Source organism: Aythya marila, assembly GCF_965140915.1.
Source record: "Aythya marila genome assembly, chromosome: 1".
Taxonomy (NCBI): Eukaryota; Metazoa; Chordata; class Aves; order Anseriformes; family Anatidae; genus Aythya; species Aythya marila.
This window is the reverse complement of record NC_139042.1, coordinates 11608537-11633803: the sequence shown is the minus strand read 5'-3', so window position 1 is coordinate 11633803 and position 25267 is coordinate 11608537. Positions and strand designations below refer to the sequence as shown.

Genomic DNA, 25267 nt, shown 5'->3' with positions numbered 1-25267 from the left:
AGTGTTGATGCCATGCGACTGATTTGCAAAGATTTCCCATTGCTGATGTGAGCAGGCATCTTTTCACCTTTGCAGTCCAGGTGCTTGTTTAAGACCAAAGCATCCTGGGTTTTAGTACTTTGAGGACTTTTCAGCACTTTACCCCATGTACGTCCTGGGTGAAAGCACATATTCCACCTCTGCTTAAAGTGAAGCATCGAAGCCTCCAAGAGGAATACATCTGGAAACTTACAAGTCCATCCCACTCAGAATGACTCTGGTCAAATCAGCAGAGCAAAAAGTGGAAAATTGCCTCAGCACTTCAGAACAAGCTTGTTGTTTTTTTCTCATGTAGGCTCATGATGTAATGTTGTGATGTGACATTCATTGCCAGGAAACCTGGGGGAATGGAGAGGGTGATATAAGTGAAGGATTCAACATACAAATTCTTTGAGGAGAACAAAGTTACAGCTAGTAGACAACAAAAACTATTGAGCTATAGACAGGATCAAGTAGGAACTTCACTTCACTTGTGTATTTCTGTATTTCTTTCCTCTTCTGCAGGACTATACGTGGGAAAACCATGGCTTTTCCCTTGTAAACAGGCTTTATTCTGATATTGGGCATCTCCTCGATGAGAAGTTTCGGATGGTGTATAACCTCACGTATAACACTATGGCCACACATGAAGATGTTGATACAACTACTCTTAGAAGAGCTTTATTTAACTATGTCCACTGTATGTACGGAATCAGGTACGGGAGAAAACCCCCTGGTTAAGGAGTGCATTTAAAACTGTGGAAACAGCAAATGAAAAATTAACTATGATGTGAGAAGTTAGACTTAGACTTAGACCCCGATAGCTCAGTTTGAGAGTCAGAGTGGTGGTTTTTTGCTGTTGCATTAGCACAGCTTTCACTTCCAGTGAAGAAAATGAGTATGAATCAGAATGGAAGTTGTTAGAGAAATGTCTTCTCTGAAGCAAACCTGTATTCTCTGTTCAGAAAAACCAGCATCCCAATACCAAACCTTTCCTCTGTTAGCAGGTTTTATTCCAGCTTGTGTAACAAATGCTTAAGAAATTAATGCTACAAAAGACCTTGCTTTTAAAAACTTACATCCAACTGAGTGATTGCCTGTGTTCTTCAGGTATGATGACTATGATTATGGAGAAGTTAATCAGCTACTTGAACGCAGCCTGAAGGTTTACATAAAGACAGTGACCTGCTACCCGGAGAGAACTACCAAGCGCATGTACGATAGCTACTGGCGTCAGTTCAAGCACTCGGAGAAGGTGCGTGTTTCATAGCCAGACTGGCTTCACACAGAGCCACGTGTGGTTTAAAAATGAAAATATTGTGACTCCTAAAAACGGCTGTATCTGTCAAATTGTTTTTAACAAGAGAAGAACAAGCCAGGTTAATTTAATTCATTAAATATAAATCTTACAAAAATACTTCTTAGTGTATTGGAAATACCGATTCTTCTCTTTTTTATTTTGAGTATTTATTCTTCTCTTTTTTATTTTGAGTATTTTTATTATGACTTCTCCATAAAATTGAACTGACAGCTGTAAAAGAACAATGGATAAACTTGGGAGTACAGAAGCAGTTAACCATGCCAATACTTTGGATCTGTGGGTCAAAAAAGAGCTTATTCCATTCTTCATGGTGTTTTTCATCAATAAAAATGTCAGCGTATCTTCAGATAGCTAAGTTAAATGCTTCCTGACAAGGGTTCAGTGCTTATGTGCCTGCTAGCCTGTCTTGCATATGAACTGTTCCTTATTCTGTGCTCCTGTGTAGTGGTCACAGGTGGTAGTAAACAAAACAAAATGTAACTCATGAAGAATTAGTACCATTAGGATACAGAAGTGGTTTTGTTGGGACTTCTGGGATGGAAGATTGCTTAAAGCAGGTGAGGCTAGCTCCTTGCAGTGCTAGGACATTGTCTGGTGTTGGCATACTAGACAGGATTCCCAAAAGGAACAGGAGTCTTGCAGCAGGGTACAGGGAGAAAGTACATGTTTTCATGCCACAGTACTTTACTAAAGGTTACAGGTGCTAGCATAAATGAATAAATGATGTTGCGTTACGAGGTAAATTAAATGTCTGATTTAATTTTTAACAGGTTCACGTAAATCTACTTCTAATGGAAGCTCGTATGCAAGCAGAACTTCTGTATGCCCTTCGTGCCATAACTCGTCACTTAACCTGAAGCAGTCACTGGGAGGGAGTAAAGGAATTTTTACCGAGTATGTAAAGACCTTTTGAAATAGATACACACCAGAAGCTGTTTGTGATGTAGCATCAGGTTATTCAAATTCTCTAGTGTCAAAGTTTAGCCGTGTTTCTCGACGGCTGTAATGTGCAATGACGTGTTTTATTTTCTTGATGCTTAACATTACTAATGATAACAAAAGTAACACTGAGGAGCACTACTCTGCATTGTTTCCGGTTGGATTTCTGCACAGTGGTCAGAATCCTAAAACTCTTTTTATGATATTCAATTCTAGCGCTTTGTTCTTTAAGCACCGGAGTGAAGTGCTTAGAGACTTCTTTTCCAAGCAATCATTTTTCAGATTAGTGGAGTCCACCAGAAGATCGGCTCTGCCTGTTCCGAGAACGTACCACCACGTCCTGGCTCTGACAGAGACGCACACGCTGTGTTGCATTGAATTGCCCACTGGATTCTTCTGTGTCTCCTGGAGACTGCTTGCCAGTCACTGTCTTACTACAGCAATTGAAGGTGATGTGAAATGTGGATGCAAACATTGACCACACTTTAATGTGAAATTAATCGTGACAAATTCTACAGCATGCTACTGAAGTGCAAAATTCATCTGCTTTATCGTGCCTCTTCCCAAGAGAAGAGCCCTCACAAATTGCCGTTTCCGCTACACTTACCGTGTCTCAATCATGCATAATCCTCTTTTACTGACAGTCACCCTCAGTTGTCGTTACAATATCCATGCTCATCACATGTTGCAATTCGTTTAGTTGGCACCTATAAAGTTGATACACAGGCTGACCAAAAATAGGGTTGTGGGTTTTTTTGCACTCTCTTCTTTCTCGATGTTTTAAGTAAGGAAAGTAAAGGCAGGCTAGCATATCTGTTCTTTCATATTGGATGTGTAGAAATCTATTTCCCATAACTTCTTCATAGCATGAAGTCTTAATATTCAAAGTTTAAACGTTTCTATGCATTAGTGTGGGTGAACAAAAGAAAAGTGCAATATTTAAAAAGAAAGCAAGCTTTTTTCCCTATCATGTCACTGCTAAAGTGTCCTTTCTATATAGCCATAAAGAAATTTTAAAACCAAATTTCTTTATTGTCTAAGGCCTAGCAGTTTTGTTTTAGTTTTTATGGCTTAAGACAACCTGATACTGAGATGCCAAAGCATCCCCAAAACAAAGCATTCTTGGACAACTGGTAATATTGGGGAAGGGAAGAAATAAGCTGCCAAAAATGTCACACTTTTGTGCTGTTTTCTGTTGCTTTTGACTAATTTTAAGAGCACAAAATGTTGATATTTATAGCTTTATTTTGTATTGCATTTAATGAACCAGTGAAGTGCCTAAAGAGATGCTTAAACTTACCCAGTAGGATGCAAGTTGTCACTGCTTAAACTGTTGTCTGTTGGTTTGGACCTTTCGTAGTGCTTTGAGGAGGGTGACCTTTGTTTCTGTCGCATACGTGCAGAAGTAACTGGATGGGTTTCTTTTTAATATTCCATTGGATTGTAGAAGATAATACAGGATTTTTTTCCACTGATGATTTCAGAATAGTTTTTGGAAAATGGTAATATTACCAGTCATACTTTTAACACTTTCCATTGACAAAACCATGGACCACTATGCTTTCAAGTTAGTTTTCTTCCCTTTTCCTGATACTTTGCTGTGACTCCACGTGTTGGATTTTTCGCTTAATCTGTCTGTTCCAGATTGGAAAGCTAAATGATTGTACACTTCTCTGCACTTTCAGACTGCAGATTCTGCATGTGAAAAACCTTTGAGGAAAAATCAGTAAATTTTTTTATTTTAATTTAATGTAATGTTGGCTACTTGGAAAAGTACCCTCTGGACAGCATCTGACTGTCTTCTGGAGAGAGCACTGGGTAAAACATCAGATTTATTTATTTTCAATAGCTAACTGCAAAGATTTCTCAGAAGTGTTGAGACACTGATATGTATGAACTTAGATTGACTTTCTAAGTTGTTAGAGTTCTTTTTCCTCCCTGTTGTAAATGTAGTGGCCGTACCGACTGGCTTTTGTGCATAAAACAGTTCTGCTGAGAGGACTTCTCATGCAATACCTTTGCTTTTTTTTTTGAGTGGTGGGAACCGTACAGTACTACTTTAAATTCCTTTGCTTTGAGAAGCCAAGTGGTTCTCAAGAAGCACAGTTGAGCTCTGGAAAGGAGGTGAAACTAGATTTGGGTAACTAATAGGACCGCTTAGTTTCCCTTCAGAAATGCAAAGACTCTTAGAGTAGCTTGAGTTTTATGTTTGGAAACATGAGTGCCTTTACTTCTTTCCTTATGAAATATACTTGCCAGCTCAAATGCCTTCAGAGCAAAGTACATGAGCAGATTTGAAATATAGAAACCATAAATGGATTGCTTCATAAAATTTGTAGTAAATCGGTAATTTTTTTTTTAAGTGCCATATCAAGTCACATATGGCCTGCAGGACATTCCACCGTAGGAAATGTCATTGTGCAAGTAGTTTGCTATTACTTTTTTTTTCCTTTAATATTAAATGCAAACTTGAAACTTTTGGAGATATTTTCCATGTGGCATTTTTTTTTCAGAGTACTGCATTTACAGTGTAACGATTTATAGCCTAGTTTTTATACTCAAATTTATGATTTTTACTAGATGTTTGTTCAGAATAGGTCTTTCAAGTCATACAGCTATACCATATGCTTTATGCACGCTTTAGGCTCACACTGTGCCAAATTGTAACGTGCAAGTGTTCTTGGAATTTTTACATTTTTAAAGCACTCATGAATGTGAATCTTCACCCTTTGATCATTAATATTATCCTGAAGAGTACCGGAATCATTGGAAGTGTAGATACTCTCCCTGTTTTCCTTTATTGGAATTGATATTTACCAGCATCAATGTTAGTCCACAAAATCCCAGCTGTGACCAACACACAAACAAAGTGTGCAGTCTCCTGTCTACTGAGGAGAAAGCTTGTTAGGTACAAATTAATGAGCTAGCACAGGAAATGCTGTAAGTAGGGAGCAGCTTTGAGCAGGGACAGCTTCTTATCACTGCAGAATCACTGTAAAATGTGTGTTCTGGTAGCGTATCTTCTCGCTGTATGGAAATCACTCCGTTTTTTTTGGTGATGAAGAGAAGTGGAAAAGATATCAGTTGGAGAAAGCATTTGCATTTCCCAGAATATGAGCCTGCAGCTGATCATCACAGGAGTGTCATCACGTTGGAACAGAAACCAGTTTAAACTAAGGTAGAATCTGTACACATAGCTACCAAAACTAGCGTTGAGGTATCCTATGAGAATTTTGGTAAGCTGTAGATGACTGAACTGAAACATACACACTTTGTCCCAAAAACTTGATTAAAATGAGAAGGATGTACTTTCAGCTTTAAGAACTAGTAAATTGCCACATCAGTTCTTCCTATGCATTAAAGAAATCTTAAAGCACAGGAAAATCCGTGATTATAAACAATTATAAACCTGGTAGGTCTCTGTATAAATTTAGAGCAGATTAGAACAGAACAAAAAGGAAAACATTTTGCTTCTCTCTTACTCGAGTGCAGAAGGTCAAAGCACCAGATTCTTCAATAGTATTTTTGTTCGTAGCAATGCTGATAAATGCTTTCATGGGATTTGGGAAAAGCAGTTAGTTGCCTGAATTTCAATGGGAATTTAAGCAGCTAGGCATTCAGCAAAACCCTGCAAGGTGCCCACTTGCATTTTTGAGTCAGATTTTTAAAGATACTTAATCACCTAAATTCAATAGCATAAAAGCAGTTTCCATAGAGATTAAAGGAATAATATGTAGCAGATCTGTGTGATTTGCAGCGATTGTTAGTGAAATGGGTTGGTGGGGGGACTTAATATAGACTCAGAGAAATCTTTTCAAAAGAGGTTAAACTGTAAGCTGCTGCTCTTGCAGAACAGGTTCTCGGTGTTTCTCATGCGTGTGTGTTTTCCATGCACATTGACATGCATTTCAGGCGCCTCTTCCAGAGTTCAGGCTCCCTTTTAGAAGAGCTGGATTATTTAACCTCTGCTTGCAGAAAAGATTTATTGGGATTAGCAAGTGGATGGCTTGTGCCAGGACGCAAGTTTTGGCCAGACGGATATATTCCAAGTCTTCTTGATTAAAACTGATTTTTTTTTCAGATTTTTTCCTTAAGCATTCAGATCCTTCTCCCATAAATAAGAGGTGATGTTGCACAAAAAAAAAAAAAAAAAAGGAGGGGGGAGAGTTCATAGTAAATGAACTTTCCCAGAGCTGCTCTGAATATAAAGCTGCTAGAATTGGCGTGCCATTAACTATCATTCCAAAAGCTGGACAAAAATGTCAGTTTTCCCCATCTGAACTTCAGATTTATTCTCCCTAATGTCCCTGGCACGTATGATTGTCTAAAGAGATGCACCCACCAGCTTTTTCACGTTAATGAAGAAATTATAAACGAAGCTTTTTATCTCCAATTGAGAACGAATTTGACATCTCATACCTACTTCATGGATCATGGGTGCGGGAGATGAAAGCAGCACGAGGAAACTTGAGGGGCATCTTGAACAGTGTTAATTTATCTCTTGAAGCAAGTTTTCTTGCCACGCAGTCACGCAGCTGCTCTCTAAACACACATCAGGCCTCTCTTGCAGGCATTTAACCCTTTTGCTGCTCACTGGGGGCTAAAACTGTCATTTTCCCGCCACCCCACATCACACGCTGCCCGTTGTCCCAGCTCACAGCCCCAGCAGTCTTGCAGAGGCAGCCCCTTCACCATAACCTCCTAAAACAGCGCTAAGTTCGTAGGCCACCATTCCTTCCTGAGCTCAGAGAACCTTTCTCCTGCTCAGAAACACTTAATTCCGGCATTGGGTTCTTTCTGGGCAGGAAAATGCTAAATCTGGTGTAAAGTTTGACGCTTAGTACTTACTTAAAACATTTAGGTAGCATTTGCGAGTAGCGTGTCATGTTCCATCGCTGGAATTACAGTCCTAATCCAGTGGATCCACTAACAAAATGCTTTCTTTGGCAACACTCCCCTTGCTTGAGCCTTTTAGCTGTGCAGGCTTCTTACAGGGAATTGTAGCAGGGAATTTCGAAGAGCCTCAAGTGCAGAGTGGGTGGGAGAAGGGCAGGAGCCCACGGGGTCATTTTTTTGGGGCTACTCCTCGGCTTCCCCGTAGTCAGACAGCCTTCCGAACAAATGGGTTTGGTTTTTCATGTATTCGAGGGATAACTCCAAAGGCAGACTTCGTGGTTGCTCGAGACGTAGACACCTTGGGGTGTTCAGCAGAGCTCGTGGAAAGCAGGGATCTGAATTCTGCCCTTGCTCTCGGCCGCAGTTAGAGCCAGTATTTAAGACGCCAGTGAATATATGGCAAGGGGGCAGCAGCTTGTGCTGTAAGCAGCAGCAGAAGACAAGGGGCTGTCTCGAGGCCGGCTGGAGAAGCTGCACTGCTGTGTCCCAAAGGTCCTCGTGCACGTCTGCGCGTAGGGGAGGCGGTAGGGAACACCTGCACCCAACATCTCCTCAAAGACAAAACCCCAAGCCGCTCTGGAAAGATCCCCTTCTCCTTCTCCAGGGATGGAGGAGGGAAAGGGAGCCTTCCCCTTGTGGCTGTGTGCAGCGTGCTGCTATTGAAGCACGTTGTCTCCTCCACCAGCTCTTAGAAGGGGATTTTTGGGTTCCTCATTCACCACTCCATGCTCATGCAGTGCCACCAGACACAGCCCAGCCTTCCTTCTCGCTTCCCTCCCCGTCCACCCGCCAGCGCCCAAGGCAAAGAAATGTTCCTGTAGGGAAACAAAAAATAACCAGGCTGCAGCCCTCGGACTCTGCGGCCGCCGATGGTTCACGACTATTGACCGGAACTGGATATAAACGGTAGCTTAAAAAATAAATAAAAATATAGGAATTTTGTAAACTTGAAATCTCTCGGTTTTACCCTTTTGCTGGAAAGCTACGTAATGAATGTATATGCTTTATCTCTCTGACATAACTGAAAATCAGACTGCCAACTTCTTGTTTTGTATTAGCCTTTTTTTTTTTTAAGGAAAAAAAAAGAAAAAAAAAAGTTTGTGAGCAATATATGTAGCATGCTGTGAAACGTCTGTTTTGATCTTTATAGTTACTCTTTGATTCATCAGTATTAACACCAGTTCTTTTTTGTGTTCCCCTTGGTACTTTGTATGCAGTGTAATCAGAAGCTGTGATGGGCTCTGCAGTCCCGTGCTTTGTTACTGTAACTCCTTGATTTCTATGAAGCACCTGACTGGGGGCCACCGTGGGCAGGCAGTGCGGCCGTACACGACTGCCACTTTTCAATCTCTTGTACTATGTATAGTTTTAAGTAGAATAAGCTTTTTAACAGAATATTGATGCAGTTTATGATTCACACAGGCTGCAAGCGTCTGGTGAGTGAGAGTCTTTGTATTTATAGTTGTTGGGTTTTTTTGTTTTTATTTTTTCCTTTTTTTTTTTGGTTTTGTTTTTAATTCGTAAAGTAGCAAACTTGATGAACCTAGCCACTTTAAACCGCTCTTGCTGAACAGCCCCTGCTGTAGATGAAATACCACTGTAGGTACGGGGAGGAGGGCTGGCGGCGCGGGCGGCCCTGACACGTCCACCTCCAGCCCGGGCCCTGGTGTGAAATGTTGTGACCTCCTCGGCTCCGTGCGGGCGTGCTGCCCTCCCACACACACACACACACACACGGGTGCACACGCAGAGACACCAGCTTCACCCAAGCCCTGCTGTGAGGAGGGACAGGCAGCGGATGGTGGGCACGGTGTGTCGGCAGCCCGTGGCTTCCAGGCCTCCCTCCCGTACCCAAATCAGCCTGATGTGACGTCCACGAAGCCTGGCTCGTTTTTAGGCTTCTCCAAAGACGGTTGTGGGTCTGAGCCTCCTGTCGGGACGTGCCCACCGCCCCAGGCTTGCAGCTCTCACCCTCTGGAGAGGGAATAAATGGGACCACGGCCCAGTGCGGCCCGGCCGCCGCCACCTTTGTCCCCTTTGCTGCAGGGGCATTTCGGGACAGAGGAGGAGGCACAGCTCCGATCCTGCTGCTCCCTCCTGCTGTCCCCTGTGGCTCTGCTCGCTGCCAGGCGAGGGTGGCACAAGGACAGCTCGCCCGTGGTGTCCTTTGGGCCACCGCCTTGGGACAGCTCGCAGGGTCCGTGCTTTCGCAGGAGGTTTGCCTGCAGCAAGGCAGCTGCTAGGAGTTACCTGTGGGTGTCCACAGCAGCTTTCACCATTTTTTTTTCTGTTGATGGTTGATTGGTATTTTTTTTATTTTTTTTATTTTTTTTTTTGCAGAGAACAGACTGACCTAGTGGGATGGATCTTTTCATTTTGTGTGTGACTTTTTTTTCCTTTCCTAGTTTTTAAGTTACCCGACTTGAATTTATCTGAACAGATGCAGAAGGAACTTTTTTTTTTTTTTTTTTGTGAGTTAAGAGACAAAAAAACGCATTTTTAAACAAAGGAATCGTGTATTAACATTTTAACAGCAATTCATAAATCTGCACTTTTTATGAGGTTTTGAAAAATCTATTTATAGGTACGGAACAATGGGGTTTGTTTAAAACTGTATCGCATTTATACTTGCTGAAATTACTTTCATTGTTATCAGTAGGAATTTCATTGGTTAAATAAAACTGATAAAACATGGCTTGTGTTGGGTCCGTTATTTACCACGTGCAGCTGTGTTTTGGGAAGAGCTCCGGTCCTGAAGTGTCCTTCTCATCCGTGCACTTGTGCTGGTCTTTAGTCCAGGTCTGTATTGCAAGCACAGGACCTGAAAAATCTTTGGCATTTGCTGAAGATGATGTCCTTTTAATATGTAGTTGTCAGTGATCAAGGCTGGGGCGATGGACAATGATGTGGGTGCTGAGGGTGACAGCAATGCAAAGCTCACACTGCAGCCAAATTATAGCACTATTCCACCCTCCCACCAGCCAAGTCCTGCCACAGACATGGGTACAGGCAGCATCTTGCTGAAGGGCCACCAAGGGGTTTTCCTGGGTGAGATGCTGATCGCCTTTTCAGAAAGACAAAACTGCTTAGTACAAGCTGTGGAGCTTTTTGGGTATCTCTGGTTTATCGCTGTGGGGTCTCCTCCTTGCAGGTCTTCAAAACCTCCTGGACAAGAGCCTGGCCCCATCCCCTGTGCTCCCTCCTTCAGGTGTTGGCACACTGCTGAGATCCCCCTGGGCCTCCTCTTCCCCACCCTGAGCAGCCCCAGCTCTCTCAGCCTCTCCTCGCAGCAGAGGTGCTCCCGGCCCTTCATCACCTCGGTGGCCCTCTGCTGGGCGCTCACCAGTACGTCCAGGCCTCCCTCGTACTGGGAAGGCCAGAACCAACACAGGACTCGAGGTGAGGCCTCACCGGTGCCGAGCAGAGGGGAAGCATCACCTCTCTTGCCCTGCTGGCAGTTTGCAGCCAGGTCACATCCGTAAGATTGGATGGGCTCAATTTCAGCTTTTACTGGGGTTTCCTAGGCCTCCTCCCAGCACGGCCTTGGGTTCTTCACTCTGAGGCACTGGGAGGAACTGGTGACCTGCCCCGGCTCCTTTGTAGGGCAGTTAATGGGCTGAGGTGCAGCCACCAGCCCGTGACTTGACTTCAAAATGCAGCCCAACTGGAAGGCCAGGTGCGAGCACACTCATTTATTAATTCCCCCCAACAACTTTTAATTTGATCGTGGCTGAGCAACCAGGCGAGATGCTTGGAGAGCAGAGCGGAGGCCCTACAGACGCAAGGCAGGATTGGGGTTGTTATAAATGGCCTCATCCATCAGGATAACTAGCTCGTGTAAATACGCCTGGTTTTGTGCTTTTCAATGTATAAAATAAGAAAATCACAGGATATATGTATTTCCTGCATAGCTAAAAGCTGCCCGTGCGTGCTTTTTGTGCTCTGGCTTTCATCAGGCCTCCTGAGCAAAGCTTGGACATCCCTGACCTGCAGGAAGCTGCTGCTCCAAAAGGGAAAAAGCCCTCCGTCCCCTCCCGGCTGGGGTGGCGAGTAGAAAATTAAAATAAAATAAAATAAATAAAATAAAATAAAATAAAATAAAATAAAATAAAATAAAATAAAATAAAATAAAATAAAATAAAATAAAATAAAATAAAATAAAATAAATAAAATAAAATATATAAAATATATAAAATATAAAATAAAATAAAATATATAAAATATATAAAATATAAAATAAAATAAAATATATAAAATAAAATAAAATAAAATAAAATAAAATAAAATAAAATAAAATAAAATAATTTTAGCTGAAACTGAAGTGTTTTAGTAGTCATCGGGTTTTGATTTGACCATTTGTTCCCCAGTTTCTGTCGCAAGGAGTGGCCCCGTAGAAAAGGGCCAGCTCCAGCCCTGGCCACCTGTGCCACGCTGTCCTCAGGGCCTGGTGGCTCTCATGATGCACCAAAATCTCCAGCAGAAGAGCTGGGCTGGGGACATGACACTGTCTGAGCACAGACGTGTAATTTGCCTTGCTACATGACCTGACTAATCTCTCGTGGCTCCTCGGCGACCCGGGAGAGCCAGCAGCCTCCAGCAGAGGGTGAGCTCTGCGCTGAATCACCTGGGGGAGCCCGATCCGCCTCCACCCCGCACGTCATGGGAAATGTGGTTGGGCTGCATCACTCACCTCACAGAAGATTAAACTCCTGCTCACACCTGAATACAGAACCACAGAATTGAAGGGGTTGGAAGAGGCCTCCAGAGACCATCGGGTCCAGCCCCCCTGCCAAAGCAGGTTCCTCAGAGCAGGGTGCCCAGGTAGATGTCCAGATGGGCCTTGAATATCTCCAGAGAAGGAGACCCCACAGCCTCCCTGGGCAGCCTGTCCCAGTGCTCCGTCACCCTCACCGTGAAGAAATTCTTTGCATGTTGGTACAGAACTGCCTGGGCTCCATCTTGTGGCCAATGCCCCTTGTCCTGTCCCCACAAACCAACACAAATAAATCAGCCCAATCCCTCTGTCTGCCACACCTCGGGTATTTGTACACACTGAGGAGATCCCCTTTCAGTCTTCTCTTCTCCAGGCTGACCAGCCCCAGGTCTCTCAGCCTTTCCTCATAGGGGAGATGCTCCAGGCCCTGTATCATCTTTGTGGCCCTCTGCTGGACTCTTTCCCTGTCTTTCTTGTACCGGGGAGCCCAGAACTGGACACAGCACTCCAGGGGAGGCCTGACCAGGGCAGAGTAGAGGGGGAGGATCAATACAGCACAGTGATGTTGAAAAAATCCATTGAAAACATTTTTATTAGATTTAAACTAAACCCCATTGTTTTATGTATATATACTGAAAAAGAAAAACAGAGCAAGAAAAGTGTAATTTTTGCAGAAAGGGGCTTTTCTGTAAGAACAGAAGAAGCTCAGATGGAGGAATTCCTGCCAGCTCTAATTAACAGACCTGGGTGCAAATTACCACTGCCATGGAGGAGCAGAACCCCACTGCCATGCCCCAGGGTGCCAAGCTCAGTGCCCAGCGTCTGCATCTGCCCACAGCTGATGGGGAAAGAGAAAAACTTCGAACACTGAGGGAAATAAAGGACAGACACCAGGTCCTCAGACACATCCCAACCCACACAAGCCAGGCCAACGTGACTTTCCCTCCTGTACCCTGTGGGGTCTGCAGCAAGGGGCACCTCAAAGGTCTCCATGGTTGGGACAAGTCCCCTCAGCCACCAGCCCCAAACTGAGCTTCACAGGCCGCAGCAAATGGTCACAATTTCAGTACTTTTGGAAAGAAAACATTTTTTTTTTTTTCACACTTAAAAGTGGAAGAAAATGAGACAGAAGGTAGGGTGGGCACTGCTCTGGGATGGAAACAGCCCTGTTCACGTGCCAGGCTTGCCTTTAGGCAGGAGAAAGTGCTGAACATCCACGTCTACACCTCAAATCCACACCGTGCACTGCTCTTGGATGTTTCTGGTCCTTCTTCCAAGCTGGACCGGAAACGCCTTTTCCACTAGAAAAGACAAATTGCTGTGAAAATTAAAAAAAAAAAAAAAAAAAAAATCCTGTTTGATAAATCATCCCTCTCTGACAATCTATTTCCTTGGAGATTTTCCAGCCGGCTGCAATGCTAACACTGCTGGGGAACCTGCAGGCCTTTCTGCTTGGCTGAAAAACACCGCTTCTGCTGAAATCAACGGCAGATGTCACCCGGTGTGAGGCATGTTCCCGAATCGAAGCAGGTCCGAGGCCATGCAGAGGGGAGAAATGAGGCCATGCCCCCGCGGGGTATCGCGGTTGTGCACACCTTGAGCTTTGTGCTGCCAGGCAATCCTTCCCGGCCAAACAAGCTGCTCATGTAGGTATTTCCCGACACCTTCCTCATCTGCTGGCGCTGCCTAAGCTGGAGGGAGGACTCGGGAACGAGCAGGGCTCGGCTCCCTGCTCAGCTGCAGCAGCCCCTGTCTGCAGAGAGGAGCAGCTCCAAAACGTAAAATGGCACCAAAAAGGGATTGGGAAGACCTGAGCCCGGGGCTGGGGGCTGTGAGTGGTGCTGCCAGGGCTGCTGTGCTTGTAGGGCACAGCTCGTTTCTCTGGGCCCAACCCCGGAGCAAAGATAACTGCGATAAAGGCCGCCTCGATGCGCACAGAAGCTCCTGTGCTGAAGGGCTGGGTGGGCTGGTTGAGGGGAGATCACTTCACATCGCCTCCCCGTCCTGTGGGTGACTCCCAGCCCCAAATCATCCCATAAAGATAAGGAGGGGCAGCCCTTCCCCTGCTGGGCCCCCCGTGGCTGAGGGCTCCCCTCCCATGTGCTGAGAGGTGCCCACACCTTACTCACCCCTGGTGTTTGTAGTTGGTGGAGAGCAGCTGCTCCTAGGAGTAGCAGGTCTTCTTCTAAACATCTGCTCATACTGCCCAAGCCAGCAGCATCCCACAAGAGTGAATTTCTCCCTGCCAGCCACAAAGCAGCCAAGGTGACCTGCCCGGGTGCAGCCACTGAGGACCGGTCTCCCCCTTTTTCTCTTCAGCCTCAAGCCCCAGCCCACGTGTGCTCAGGGAGCCGCTCTCCACGCAGATCCTGCCCCCGTTCCTGCACACAGAAGCCTCCTTTCCTGCTCCCGTCCTGCCCCACCTCATGCAGGCTGTCTGAGCACACACCTCCTGTGGCACATAGGGAGTGAAACGTGTCTGCTGCAACCCCCAGCTCCTACCTGCGTACTCTAATAAATGCGCTTTTGAAAATGCAAAGGTGTTTTCAAAGCAGAAAAGGGCCATTAATATCAGATGTCAGGCCTTAACAAAGAGTGACTATGCTGCTCTTACTTTCCTGATTAGCCGGAGCTCGCTGGGCTGCATTATCTTGTTTGCAGCTGGGACAGAAACGTGATACCAGCCCTCCTTTGGAAAAGTAACTTTTATTTTGTTAAAGCCATACATTTCCTAGGACAGAGTAAAGCTCACAAGCCATAAATCATGCCCAGATAAGAATAATCTGAAGCCATGGTCTGCAGCAGGATGTTGCTTGTTCTGTAACAATTACTGGGTGTTTCAGGCAGATTTCCCATGGCCTGCTCAGACATGCAGCAGAGAAGAAAAACGACCTGTGCTGGTTAGGGTTCGTCACGGCTGCAATCCGAGCGTGTTCAGACCCTTTTAACAGCCCCACGTCTGCCCAGCTTGGGTTGTGTTTGCCTGCTAGATGCAGAGGTAGGTCTGGATGCAAGGCAGGCGGCTGCCTCTCTGCTGGGAGCAGCGACCGTGCCCCTTGCATCCAAATCCCTCTACTGACAGCTTGAGGACGAAGGAGGGGTTTGTCAAGTGTTGCTGACTTTACCTGATTAGGCCCTGATGAGCACAAAAAGTTGCCTTTCCTCGTGAATGAAGCCAGCCGGGAGGCCACCCTTCCCCCACGAAGCACCTCTCACACGGGGTGCTTGGTGGGGGCAATGACGAGTTGTCCCCTGTCCCCAGCCACCTTAGGGGGGAGAAATCCTTCACTCGGAGGGTGGCAAAGAGAAGCTGTGGATGCCCCATCCCTGGAGGTGTTCAAGGCCAGGCTGGATGGGGCTTTGGGCAACAAGCAGCAAAATTCCCCCCGTGCTCCCCGCTCATCTCCTGTCCCCTGCTCCCCAGACGCCTTTTGGTAAGGACACCACCAAGCCAGACCAGTAAGAAAGGCACAGCCACTTTTCTTCTGTCCTGCAGAAAAGCACAGGAGGATCACTTTCTGCAGTGAGCTGGGCTTTCCCAACTCGCCTGAGGAGGATGCCACAACATTTCCAATTCCCCGCCTGGGCACAATCCTGCAGCACAGAGGTGCTGTTGGATGTTGGATGAACAGAAGCAGGCTGGTCACTGGCAGCTGGGGTTGTCTCAAAGCCCCAGTCATGACCCACAAGGTTCTACCAGGCTTTGGAGCCCACCAGCCAGGGCGAGGAATTGGGGCTGAGGTCCTCAGTGCTCACCAGGGAGCGAGGAACAGCTCAGGGAAAGTGAGCTTGGCACAGCGAAGGGGAAATGCTTTCCCCCTGCAGGAAAGAACTAGAAGCTGGTGCTTCCTCACAGCCAGATCCGCTTGGTTTCAGCTGCCTTGAAGGAGCCACGAGGCACACCTGGCCAAACTCCTCCTCGGGCTCCACCAGCAGGTCCCAGAGAAGTGAGCAGTGCGGCCAGCAGCAGGACCCGGCCCCATTCCCTCCCCGCTGCCCAGCCCCTAAGCCTTGCACCCTGCCCTCCTTTTCCCTTCTCCAGCTTTCAGAAACCGAATCCCTCCCAGAGGAGCACCTCCACCCCACGGGATGTGCTGCTGCAGGGCGCAGAGGTCCCGCTGCCACCTCAGTGGGAAGGAAACAGCTTAGAGAGCATCCCCAGAGCTTGGTGTCTGCAGATCACAGAAAGTTTGTGACCCGCACCGACAGGATCCCAGTGCTTTAAAATAGACAGAGTTTGAGTCGCAGCGGTGGTGTCCCCTGACAAAGTTACCTCGGCCCTCCCTGTTACTCCCCCCACTTGGTTCATTATCATTAACGTCGCTACAATAAATACCAGAACGAAACGGACTGCGTTTGGCCACCTATCCTAGAGCTCCTCTTCCCCTTCACGTCTTTGCAGCCTCGGTTTCTCTCCCTGTCAGTCACCGGAGGAGCCTTTAGGGATGAACCGCTTGGCTATGTGGCTGGCCACGTAATAAAAGCCGTGCAGGAGGGTGGCTGTGGCATCAACAGCCAGTGAGAAGGTGCCACCGATCCCAGCGGCCAGGTCCTTGAGGACAGAGGGGATGGCACAGACGGAGTGGTAGGGGAAAGCAGCGAGGTGGAGGACGAACCCCACGGGGATGCGCAGGATCCTGTAGGTGAGGAACGCCACGTCTTGGACGATTTCCAGGAAGCCCAGCGAGATGTTGGCGACAACCCTCCCCAGGTCGTAGGGGATGCTGATGAGCACCATGCTGATGGCTTGCAGGTAGGACACCACCCCGCCCCACAGGCTGGAGGCTCCGTCCAGGAGGGTGCTGCCCACCCGCTTGATGACAAGCCACAGGAAGTAAAAGGTGAACTTCACCAGCTCCACCAGCAGGTAGATGAGGAGCTCCAGGAGTTTGATGAAGGGGGTGGCAATGATGCCAGCCACCTTTCTCACCAAGCCGCTCTCCTTGGACTCCTGCCTGTCGTTTGTTCCCACTTGTCCCCCGGCCCGGATCTGGCCGACGGCTTGCAGTATCGCTTCCACTTTCTCCTTGTTTTTGCTGTCTCCTCCACAGCTGCCCTTGAAGAGCTCGATCCCTGCTAGGAGCTGCTCCTCCAGCTCACCCACCTTCAGGTCTGCCAGGCTGTTTTCATCGCTGGTCTTTTTCACCAGCCCTAAGGACCACCCCTCTGCAGCGTCACAGCACGCCGCCAGCCACAGCGCCTCGGGCACCGACACCTTGCCTTTGACTCGGACGCTGGAAGGAATCGCGCCTGCGAGGAGGTACAGGTGGTCCTTGCTGGGGCAGTGAGGGGCCAGGGCTTGCTCCACCACCCTCCCGACGTCTCTGTGCCAGGTTTTGCTCAGAGAGGGACTCAGGGGGACGGCGTTCGTCAGCGTGTAGGTGGCTGTCTGGAAGTCTTCCTCGTTGAGCAGGCTGGGGTTCAGCAGCCCCCGCTCGTAGCCAGAGCCCACGTAGTCTGAGGTCAGGGCTTGGTTGGCACCCAGGTTGGCCACCGTGCCAACGAGATCGGCCTCGAGCACCATCTCCTGCTGGTCGTTGTCCGGGTCATCTACCTGAAATGGCAGAAAAGGGTTAGTGAGTGCAATTTGCCTTCCTAAAAAAGCTAAAATGAGCCTTGAAGTGTATTTTCTACGAGGGCCGCTACTCCACGCTACAGATCACACCCTGAGATCCACAATCCTTAAATCTAACAAGCAACCTGGAGTCTCTGAACCATCAAATCTAAGCAACGAAGGAAAAAATCCATGAGGTGTAGGATGCCTAGAGAACGCATTTACCTCTCTGCGCTCACAGAATAGGTGGGACGCTGTGGCAGGTGACCTGAATTTCACTGCCCTGACCGCAGACATGCCAGCGAGCTCGGGGCTTGTCATTAGCAGTCTGAACCTCGTCTTTAATGACCTCCCAGCATCGTGTGGGCGAGGACGCTGTCACCGCAGGTCCTCGGTGGAATCTGTGCTATGTGCCTGTGTCTGTCCTTCCCACCCTCCCGACCCCCAGGCGGTAACAACCCCTCCTGGCGCCTCACACGCAGCCGGGCCAGGAGGTAATGAGCGGTGGGAGCAGGAGATTTGGGGCACCGCCGTGTGCTCAGGGCTTTCTCAGGTGGCCGCAGCTCTGCCTGCTCCTTAGTCACTCCTCTCGACACCGCAGCCTCTCCAAATTGTCATTTTCTTCCCCGAATTAGAGGGTGAGCATGCTGGCAGCAACTCAGGGGTGGCAGGCGGGCTCCGGCAGTCACCGCCTCGTGTTGTCTCTGTTTCTGCTCCCAACATCATGCTGGCCCGATTACATTGTTCTCTTGGCTCCTGCATGCAGTTCCCTGCACTACATCATACAAATTTTGGAGACGTATAGGGCAAAGAGTTCCTATTCTACCCTGAATCACCCCCATCATCCTTCCTGGTCCCTTGGCTCTCCTGCAACCGGACAGATGTCCACTACTTACGTGCTTTAAACTTGCATGGAGCTGGCGTTTCCTCAGTGCCACAGCTCCTGCCTCACCTCCCCTGCGTTCGGTGTAGGCAGCTATCCGTCCTATCCATCCTCCTCCCCGTACAGTACAAACCGTGCTTTGGATGCTTCTCGCCTCAGGCAAGCCCCTGCAGGCTGGCCCCAGGACACAGCAGTGCCAACACAAACCGTGTCACCGGGCTGCATTACCCCCGGCTGCCTGCTAGGAGGGTTCTTGCTTCATTTTGAACCTGCTTCGGGACTGGGAGGCTTCCTACGTGCGGAGGCACAAGTCTTCGCTTTCTCTGAAGGCAGCACTTAGCAAGACTTCTGCCTTGCTCCGCAGCCCTTGCTCAGACACCCCGAGCTCGCCCTAAAGCTTCTGGGCTGCAGCTGGCCAGGAGTTTTGAGAGCTGAGACACCCAGCTCTGCCTCCTCGCAGGGATTCCCAGCCTGCAAGCAGCAGACGGCGTAGACTTGAATTTATGAGCTGATGCATGCATTCCTGGAGGTGCCTATCAAGCAAATATGTGGCCGGTTACCTGTTCGGCTGCGGGGATTTGCACATACTGCCGGGATTGTTTGGGCGCAGTTAGGAAAGAACACCAGAAATGTGGCTGTGTGCATGCGTGAGGCCCTGACATCACCGAGCGCCGGTGCTTACAATAACTCCCGGTGTGGTTTGTAATCACTCACGCACTGCTGAGTGCTTCGTGCCTCCTGTAACTCAGCCCCAAAGGCATGCTGGCTCCTGCGCTGTCTCTGACCTGCACGCAGGCTGCCTCTCCTCGCTGCCCCAAAAAACCTTTGGGTTGTGTCGCAGCAAGAGCAGATCTGCGTCCATGGAGCCGGCTGCAATCCACCTGCTGAAATACCCTGCGATGGCTCGGGGCAAGATCCAAGCAGACAGGCAAACACCTCATTCCCAGGGGGATTTAAAAATAAATTATGCATCCAAGCAGCTGTGCAGAACCAAGTCCAAGCACCTATCAATATTAAATGGGCTTCGTACAGTGGGGGTTGCCATTTTGCAGAAGGGAGTGAACCTGAGGCTGAGGTGTGTGTTGTAGGAAGCTCATGGGTGGCTCCAGGAGCACCAGCTTCTCTCCATGGTCTACCAAGGCTGAGAGGAAAGCCCAGATGTAGCCATGGCTGGGGGATGCAAATCCCATCCTGTTCCTCTGGCTGATGGAAATCATCGATCAGATGGAAACACAAGGCAACTCACCCAGCCTGTCCTATCTTAGGAGAGGAAAAGCAACTCCTGTGTTCTCCATCTCTCTCAAGCCAAGACTCTGACCAAACTACAGGCTTTCAGATGACCAAAACATGACAAGGTGAAAGCCACCGTAGTGGCTTGCTCTTAACCCTAACAAGTCAGCAATAGAGCAGGTTTGGGGACCAAAGCCTGGGGGCTTCCCATCAGTGTCCTGCCCATCAGGACACTCCTGGCCTCTCATTTTTTATCAGTCCTGGTTCCTGGATTAATTCACATTTTCCAGCCGCCAATCAGCGCTGGGTGTAGCTGACATTCCTTTTATTTCTCATCTGATGACTACCTTGCTGCCACATTTGGCATTTGTTTCTGGTGCATGCATTCCTGAGGAGGTAGGTATACAGAGAGCGAGACAGTGCCCTCACAGCATAGATCACGATATGTTATAAAAACAACAAAAAAAAGCACATGACAACCCTGAGTCACGCACCAGCGTGCAGAGAGCATTTTTTTAGTGATTTCCTCCTGCTCGCTGTATCTCTGCGTGTGGGTGTGCATGCACACAGAAGTAAGTGCATGCCACTGCACAGTTCAGCCTGTTTGTACCTGGCTATCCCTGTCTCAGCGAGGAAGTTATGCAGAAAACAGACAGTGTAATCTCTCAGGGCCTTGATACAGAGCCCGTGTTGTGAAGAGCTCCCTTTAGGGGTTTCATTACCTGGCTTAGCTTTGGTAGGAATACACACGATAGGTACAAAATCTGTCCTCCACTTTCCCCTCTTGCATCAGTGTGGACCTGAGCCTTGCTGCACACCTAAGGCATGGTCCCTCTGAGACAGAAAGCGCACAAGAGCCCTGTCCCAACAGATGTCAGCCTTTACCTGGGGCAGTCTGCAGCCCCATCAGGCCTTCGGCATTGAGTTAGCAAGGGACAAGTTCTCTACTACATGCTGTTGATCAAAACCACCACGAAACTGGCTCCAGTGGGGGATTTGGGCAGGCAGAAGGGAGATGATCTCTGTGCTCCCTCTTCCCCCAGTAGTGCCACCTGATGTGGCACAGGGGCTTTCAGGCACAGGGCTCAGCGATGTCCCCATCCACAGTGCAGCCTCCTCCAAGCTACCCATACTGGGATTTTTCCTTAGCTTTCCCCTTCACCATGGTCCAGGACCATATTTTGTTTCACTTGGTGAGGCTCCTTTCGCCCGGAGCTCACTGGTCCCCAGTACAGATCTACATCTTAATCAGGAGTCAGACAAGGGAAAATGTGGAGCATCCCTTCAAAGGTGTGCCATGCTGTCAGTTAAAGGATGCTTTTGAGTCAAAAAAAGAACAAAACAAGCAAACAAATTACTCAGAAAACAACAGTCAAAGGAGGAAAGAGGGATGTGAGAGAGTCCAGGAGATTTTTTTTCTGTTTAGCAGAGGTGAGAGCAGCTTGCTCCATGGAAAAGAAGTTCTCAGAGCTCTCAGCTATCCCACACTCTCACTGACCAGCACAGCCGAGTGTCAGCTAGGAACAAGCTGTCCCCACAGCATCCCACAGGGCTTCACTGATGGGAAGCCACAGAAAATCAAGGTAGAATCATCATCTTTTAGTTTAAAGCCATTCCCCCTTGTCCTATCACCACATCCCCTGACAAAGAGTCCCCCCCCAGCTGTCCTGTAGCCCCCTTTAGGTACTGGCAGGCTGCTGTGAGGTCTCCCTGGAGCCTTCTCTTCTCCAGGCTGAACAACCCCAGCTCCCTCAGCCTGCCTTCATGGGATGTAGAGCTGAGAAATTTTTTTCTGGGGCTGAGATGATTTTCTGAGGCAGGACACACAAGGTTTGGGGCTCAGGAGCGTTATCAGGGACAACCACAAGGTGGTCAAGGCATGCGGGCCAGGTGACCGGGACAAAGGGAGGTGCTGGAGAAGCGGGCAGGGAAGGTGAGGGGCCCGCCATGGCGGTGAGCCAGGCCGTGAGGAGCAGGAGGAGGCATGGCGGCCAGAGGGGGTGACGGGCCTCAAGGGCGCCATCTTGGCCGCCTTGCCTCTATGCCCTCGCTCTGACAGCAGGTCCTCGCTCTGCTAGGTGCAATTTGTGCTCTAAAAACTCCTTACCCTTCCTCGCCACTATAGCAGCAGCCTGCTAAAAGCTGTCCTCTGTCCCAAAAGGGCAAGAGGACACCTCGCACAGGCACCCATGCAATGGAAGGAGAGCACCTCAGCCTAGCCCTGAGAGCACAGCCAGGCTGAGGTGAGGACAGGGACACCTTCAGCTTTCAATCTCCCCTTCCCAAATTCTCCCATCACCCAGAAGGGGGCCACCAGTATGACAGCCACTCTTCTGGGACAAGGGGGAATGGCTTTAAACTTCATCCTGCCTGCACACAGCGCCCACACCCCAGCACCCAGCTCCAGCACCCTGCCCTCACCTTGCGCCTGCCTCAGCTCTGAGCTTAGCAGAGCAAAGGTGGCTACAAAATGATCACTGCTGGAAATTTAGGGAAAAAAACAGTTAAGGAAGAGTTAAGGTGAGGCATACTTGTTGTCATAGGGCACTAGCAACTTTTTAAGGATTCCTTTTAAATATAACAGACTCATGGAGCTGCTGAAACATGGTGGATGCCAGGGGAGCAAACCCCACCAAGGCTGCAGCAGCACTCAGGTTGCACCACACAGCTGGCTGCGGGACACGGCACCTCCCTTCCCCGCCCAAACCTGCAGCCGGGGCACGCTGTAACACTGCGAGTCAAGGTGGTGAGCCACGAGCACACACTTTGTCCATGCTGTGAGGCTGAACAGCTCTTATCAGGGCCGGCAGCAGGGCAAACTCCAGCTTGGCGCTGAGATGTTTAACCCCGTCACCCACCGGCAGTATCACCCGGGATATCTAGTGCAGGGGTGGCTTTCCTTGCCCCCACGCTGTGTTTCACACCCAAAAGCCTCCCAAAAGCTCTCCTGACAAGCTCCATGGGACCAGGAACTGTTTGTTTGTCCAGTTCCAAGCACTAAAATATCTCAGTTCTGCCCATGGGGAATTAATATCCAAAGGGGGGTTCACAAAATCCACGGAGCTCTGGGGTATTTTGTTAAAATCCTCCCCCCTACTAACAGCTTCTCACCAGGAAATGTGCCCAGAAAATATTTGATTTACAGCAAAGAAAACACTGACTTACCTGTGGCTCGACCAGCCAGCTCTCCTCCTCATTTTGGGCTGCTTTTGTGTATTTAAAAGCTGAATAAAGAGGGATTTTGTCCTTGGTACTGTAGAGGGTTGCGAAGCGTGGCTCCCTGTTGTACTGCTGACAGATTTTCACGTGGAAGGGCTCGGTGAATCCTTCTGGTGGGACTTGTCCGGGGAAAAACACGTTGCACTCAGCAAAACCAGCCTCGTCCTCTCCCACGACTCTGCCCTGGGAAAAGCCGGGAAAAAGCGAGACGCAAAGCCAAAATAAAATCAGCGCCTTCATGGTCCGCTCCCTGGAGCTGTCTGCTTGCGCTGGGTACGGCGAAGGACCCATGATCTGCGTCCATGCAGCGGCGGAGCCAGAAAGTGTCTGGAATTGGGGTGTAGCGTGCGAGGGAAATGAAATCTGAAACCCGCTGGTCCCTGCGGGGAGCGAGCGCTTCTGCAGGCAGCAGCCGCACCGCCCAACGCCAGCGATGCCTCAGTGACACCCGCTGCGGGCACCGCGGTCCCAAGGAGGTGATGCCGGCCAACCCGAAATCATCGGGGCTAATAGGGAGGAGGAGGAGGAAAGCCCTCGGCGGTGCTGGTCTGTAGCTGAGTGGCACCAGCGGGGTGTGGTGTCTGCATTGCAGCACAGTCCCCGGGAGGAATTTTGGCTGACGCAGCCAGAAATCTTCCTGGGGCTGCCAAGGGGGATGCTGCAAAGTCGGATCCACCGCCAGGAGAAGGTGTGGGCTGCTCTGCCCAGCCACGAGCCTGGCCGAGGGAGTGGGAGGAAGGGAGAGGAGAGGAAAGAAAGAGGCAGCAGGTTACTAATGCTGCTGGGAACACACTCTGCCTCTTTTTGGGGTGTCTATCGCCGCTATTGCTGCCAGCACTGTGCTACACAGGAGCCTGGGAATGGCACTCTCCTGGAGCAGGATGGGGTGTCTGAAATCCTCCTGCAGTGCAGCATCAGCACACCTTGGCAGAACCTCCCCCGGGGGAGGCAGAAAGGCAGAGAGCCTTGGATCGCACGCCCCAGTCACAGCCACCTCTGGATGCCTGACCAAACATAGAACTGACAAAAAAAAAAATCTGTCTAAAGGGAATGAAAACACAGCTCAAGTTTATGATCAGCAGAGCTATCACCTGCCCTACACTGGACTTCTTCTGGGCAAAAGGCTGTATTACTTCAGTGAATGGGAAAATTAATGCTCTCACAATAATGGGGATGGAAAGGAGACTGTACAGCAGTTCCTCAGGGTCAAGAAAACGTGCAGTTTCCCACCCCAGAAGTTCAATATGATCCGATGTATTGCCAACAGCACCTTAAAAAATCCGAGGTGCTGAAAGCTCACAGGGTGTTTTCAGACCAAGCTGTCTCATATCATTCCAGTGATTTCCAAGCATGAATCCCCAGGTTCAATCAACCCTCATCTGCACATGAGGCTATATTGCAAATACAGCCCATAGTGTGCGTGACGCAAGGGGATGGAGGGTTGCTAAAGCTCCTGCCCGAGGTCGGAGAAGGAGCCTGTAAAAGTGCTAAAAATAATCCGGGCTCTAAGACTCATTCCCGCACTGGGGGATGACTTGAGTAGCACGGTGAGGAAGTACGTCAGTGCCATTTTTTGTGATGTTATCAGCCGGGGGAGACAGAGGCGGGCTGGACAGGCTGGGGAATGGCAGGAAACGGGGTAAGTGGCTTGTTTGGTTTGCAGGCAGATGCCTGGTCACCCAGCCCTGGCAGAAAGAGTTAGTCATGTGCAGGAAAGATGACGGGAATGAAAACACAGACGCAGCCCGGCCAGAACACAGCAGCTCCAAAAGGCAGGCTGAACATTGCGTTTCCCAAATGTAAAAAAAAAAAAAAAAAAAAAAAAAGCTCCTGGGAAATTGAAAACTGAAGCTAAACCTGAGCTATTTGATGTTTATCTGATCCCAGGCTTACAATTATCAGGGCAGCAGAAGAAAATATTTCCACACATGTGGTGAGCCCGGTGAAAGTGAGGCAATGCTTTTAAATATCCCACTCCAGCTCTGCTCTGCAGTATCCCGAGCTAGGCACGGTCCCAAGGCAGTGGAAAGCAGCTTGAGGTGTCTCCAGATGGGCATGACAGCAAGCAGCACGCCGAGCAGATGGGTGGCTCCCACCAACAAATGGACACCCTGCCTCTCTCCTGAACCTGCACATCTGCCTCCTGCCCCCAAGGGCACCTCAGCCTCACTGGGATGTGCAGCCCCAAACTGTCTTCCTAGCCTCAAAGGCCCCTTATCTGCTTTTCTGGCTCTTTCTTTCCTTTCAGGCTGTGAGGCTGGGCTGCACCTGCCTTTTTTTCTATCTACCAGCAAAGAGGTAGCCCTTGGCTCAGCCTGAAGAGGGCTTGGGATCTCCTTCCCCATGAGGACCATCAGTGTGGAACCCAACACGGACCAAGGGGTGACACTGCGACAAGCCCAACAGGGCTGGCAGTGAAGGCAAAGGCTTGTGGTTGATGTGAGGGAGAAGAGGGAGCCCGCAGAAGATGCGTGGAAGATGCCAGGAGGCAGG

At 48.9% G+C, this 25267-nt stretch overlaps 2 protein-coding genes across 5 annotated transcripts in view; one reads left to right on the top strand and one right to left on the bottom strand.

Annotated features, from left to right (window-relative positions):
• The window catches only part of SESN3 (sestrin 3), a 37440-nt gene extending 35194 nt beyond the window's left edge, over nt 1–2246 (top strand). The window contains exons 8-10 of the mRNA XM_082765342.1: nt 544–734; nt 1129–1273; nt 2110–2246. Of these exons, the coding sequence (XP_082621468.1) occupies nt 544–734; nt 1129–1273; nt 2110–2196 (423 nt within the window). The 3' untranslated portion in view covers nt 2197–2246. The remainder of the gene's footprint in view (nt 1–543; nt 735–1128; nt 1274–2109) is intronic.
• A 7735-nt stretch (nt 2247–9981) lies between these two features.
• Nucleotides 9982–23327, bottom strand: ENDOD1 (endonuclease domain containing 1). Of its 4 annotated transcripts, none has more exons than XR_014317965.1 (3): nt 22721–23327; nt 16225–17442; nt 9982–10087 (listed from the first exon to the last, which is right to left on the bottom strand). XR_014317965.1 is itself a non-coding variant. In XM_082765357.1 (2 exons), exons 1-2 carry the CDS (start codon nt 23063–23065, stop codon nt 16309–16311), a joined length of 1479 nt encoding a protein of 492 aa, XP_082621483.1. In that variant the 5' UTR covers nt 23066–23327; the 3' UTR covers nt 13213–16308. The 4 variants fall into 4 exon arrangements, 1 of the variants encoding a protein (XP_082621483.1); XR_014317966.1 differs by lacking the exon at nt 9982–10087 and adding an exon at nt 11490–13189 and having other exon boundaries at nt 14018–17442; XR_014317967.1 differs by lacking the exon at nt 9982–10087 and adding an exon at nt 11490–13189.
• Nucleotides 23328–25267: the final 1940 nt, after the last annotated feature.